This window comes from Echinococcus granulosus (genome assembly GCF_000524195.1).
Source record: "Echinococcus granulosus chromosome Unknown EG_S00018, whole genome shotgun sequence".
NCBI lineage: Eukaryota > Metazoa > Platyhelminthes > Cestoda > Cyclophyllidea > Taeniidae > Echinococcus > Echinococcus granulosus.
This window is the reverse complement of record NW_020170398.1, coordinates 678,612-682,068: the sequence shown is the minus strand read 5'-3', so window position 1 is coordinate 682,068 and position 3,457 is coordinate 678,612. Positions and strand designations below refer to the sequence as shown.

The 3,457-nt window shown below is 39.4% G+C and overlaps 2 protein-coding genes across 2 annotated transcripts in view; both read left to right on the top strand. All coding sequences in view use genetic code 11, as the record gives it.

The window, feature by feature from the left end:
* Positions 1-540, top strand: part of EGR_03484 (Neutral amino acid transporter A) — a gene marked incomplete at both ends in the record, with an annotated part of 4,235 nt that extends 3,695 nt beyond the window's left edge. The window contains one exon of the mRNA XM_024492733.1: positions 390-540. Coding sequence (XP_024352866.1) covers positions 390-540 — 151 coding nt within the window. The remainder of the gene's footprint in view (positions 1-389) is intronic.
* Positions 541-1,616: 1,076 nt separating this feature from the next.
* Positions 1,617-3,457, top strand: part of EGR_03483 (hypothetical protein) — a gene marked incomplete at both ends in the record, with an annotated part of 3,635 nt that continues 1,794 nt past the window's right edge. Inside the window, 2 exons of the mRNA XM_024492732.1 lie at positions 1,617-2,060; positions 2,216-2,482. Of these exons, the coding sequence (XP_024352865.1) occupies positions 1,617-2,060; positions 2,216-2,482 (711 nt within the window). The remainder of the gene's footprint in view (positions 2,061-2,215; positions 2,483-3,457) is intronic.

The window sequence follows — 3,457 nt, the reverse complement described above, 5'->3', positions numbered from 1 at the left end:
ACATAAGCTTATTTCAATAAATACAACCTAGAAAGTAATCCTTTTTTCGACGTTAACTGAACAAGCATTTCTCTCTTGTGATAGTAGGCTGATTTGTAGAGTTGCTTCTCAGTTTAGTGCTTTAAAAGAGCTAAAATTTATTTCAGGTATTTCACAGATATGGTTAAGAAATTTAAGTAAACGTACTGTAAAGACTAAGGAAGAAGTTCTGTCGAGTCATATGCCCGAGAAGAACATCTCATTTAAATCTACCCTTAATTTATTCACTGGTTAATTAACGTGATTAAATGTACTGGCAAAAGACATGCGACTTTAAAGCATTTCCAATGGATTAAAACCCACGATCATAAATGATTAAAAGGTGACGCCTATCTTAACTTTTTTGCTAGGGATCGGTGTCGGTCTGGAAGCGGAGCGTTATCAATTTTATTTTTGACTGCAACCGCGGAGGCGATTTACGATAAGATAAAAAAGAGAAAGAATGCTGAGGAAACCGAATTTTTCACGGAACATGATGAAGATTCAACATCACCTGTGTAGTAAATAATTTGCTTGAACAGCAAACTATTATTCATAATGCAAATGAGTTGATTTGAGTGCATAAGAGGAAGAGAGGGGCATGGTCTCATCCTCCGCACTCGCCTAATATTAATTTTTGCAGGTAATTAACATCACCTTCTCTCCACATTAAACAATCACATGCCAAATAGACATGGAAAAGCCTGTTGGGAAGGAAGAGTAGAACGGAATTTAGGGCAGTTAGTGCTGAGATGGATTGCCTGATCCTAGGGTGATAACTATGTATACTATTGTGCGCACGTGCTACCGTTCGGCCCGCTTGCGCACATTCCAACAAGAATACAGAAGCAATAGTAGTCTTTACTTCATCAGAAAAGATGTAATAGTCCCAAAGCTCTTTTTCTTCTTGCATATAAAACCAGTGTTTCAAACTGGTTGGGTTAAATTCATATGTATGCATATCTAGGCATAGTTAATTCTTCCATGAATAGGATGCAGGATCTAAGGGTAGTTCTTGCAAAGCTTACGGAAGGATGTGAAAACTGTAAGAAAACGATATACCGAGATGAAGAGTGATTGACTTTACTCGATTTTAATTAAACCTATCAAACCGTTAAATTCTACCTGTTCGCAGAGAATATGACAAAAAATTTTGAAAAAATTAGTAGTATACCGTGCCACTAATCGAAGACGCAAAATGGTCGCAAAACATTTGCCCATTGGCACGGGGTTAATGATTGGCTGATTGCCAAGGTCATTGGGGAACTTAACGATCGCCGTACACACATTCCACCTTATCTGAACGTACATTTTCAATCAGCTAGGGGCAAAGTGCAAGACTGTATGTTTATCTACCGGTCTAGAGGATGAAGCCTGGAACACTGCTCCCTTCTCTATCACTTTTGATTTTTTTGACCACTGTGTGGGCAGATATTTGCCCTCGAGGTTACTGGCCAGCAGAAGTCCAGTCGGCATCGACAGAGAAAGCCATAAATCAATACAGTAGCGATAGGAAATATTCCCTACCTTACGGACCCATAGGAAACACGCCTATATGTCGCTTCTGCCCTAAAATTAGCTGCTTTATTATGCGACAGATGACGGAAAAGAAAGATTCCAAAAGAGAATTTACAATTCGACGACGATCACGACCACATCCAACCCATTCTCTCACCACAACTCATAGAACACCTTCTATGGAGAATCTTTTTACAATGTTTGATAATGCAACTGCTACTAGGTCACCAGAAACGCATGAAGATTCAAATGTCATGATGTCGTGTGCTCCCCATTCCGATCTTCCGTATCCTGAACACGTTATTACTTACCTGGACTGTGTTCAGATTGGTCAGAGGGATCTCTACTACCTTTTCATATACGTACCAGTCAATAAGGAGCATGAGGTTACCCCAGTGGATTGTGTAGATCCGAATTTTCTTACCTGGATTCCGAAAAGGGAGAAGTTGAAAGGAATCGAACTTGGGTTTCCCATGAAGAAGTTACCTCCATACTTCTTCCGGTATTACCGAGATATCATGGAGGTTAGCAGCTTGATTCAGTATGCTTCATTATCGTATATTAAATCATAAATTTTAAGTCTAGGATACATTTAGGCGTAACTACCACCGATCGCGATTAATAGACGTAGATGTGTACTGACCTCGGTAGCTGAAATCTTTTACCGTCAACCTTAAAGGCTACCGAACAAGTCTGCATTGATTCCTCTGCGCTGATAAACCATGAGATTGATCCACATGATTTACAACGATTTGATGGAAAGGTGCTAACGCAGACAGTGTATCGTCACAGAGGGCTCAAAAGGAATGTGCTACCCCCAAAGCAACCTCCAAATACGGCGGAAACCGGTCACAGAAGCGATGAAGAAGTAGATGAATGTCCAAATTTAACACCATCCGGAGTGGGACGAACGTTTAATGACAAGGATTGTCGTTATGCTGCCGCGGTACGTGACGGTTTTGTTAGTGCAACCGCTTGGAGAAGTAACGCTTCATTGCAAACGATGAGAGTTTCAAATACTTTTTCAACTTCCCATCCCCTGCTAATTTTAAACAGATGATGACAATAAAGTACGATAGATATTAATACATGCTAGAAGTAAATGTCACTTCGTATTAATAGGCCTAAAGCTATGAAATGTGGACTCCGCTTTTGTGGTGATTTAAATTTCTCCTTAATCGCCCTAAAGTGTTAATAAAAGTAGTCAAAGTAACACTTGTTGTCTTCCAGATAATTTACCTATTCATCGAAGTAATACTTCCACAATGGACTAAATAGCTTCACTGTATCTCAATTTTGTAAAGATTTATAGATGTAAAAATAACTGAACCCGCCAATAGCCATCTCCACCTCCGTATTTTGTTTCCCTAAATGACGAAACCGTATGTCAGCCTGCCATGTGATGATCTAGTACCAGGATAGGGTGATAGTTGTCAGCTGGAGAAAAATTATTACGGGAATGCAGAAGATGAGGCTGTAGCTCTCTTTATCCCCATCCCTCCCTTCCATCTCTTCAAGGGCGCTATTACCTAAACGTTGAGTTGTGGAATAACGTATGGAGTCTTGCACCTTGTTATTTAGTGGCAAGAGAGGAACCTTCATCAGACTGATTCACCAGCTCTGGATGTTCCCCAAAAAGGCGACTTTATTGAACACCATTGAGCTGCATCGTGAAATATTTACTAAGAAATGGGTTTTATTTCGAAGGAAGATGTCATTTTATCTCTATTGGTGATTGTAACATCCTCAGAAAGGATCATTGATTATACACAGGTTTTACAATTACCGAAGGAATAAAAGTCGGTCTCAGCTCCTATTTTTCATAAGACTCTATAAACCGAAAGTCTTAATTTCTTTTTAAAAATCCTCTCTAAGTGTTTTTTTGCTTAGCACGATGCAATGAATTGTTGTAACATTGTAA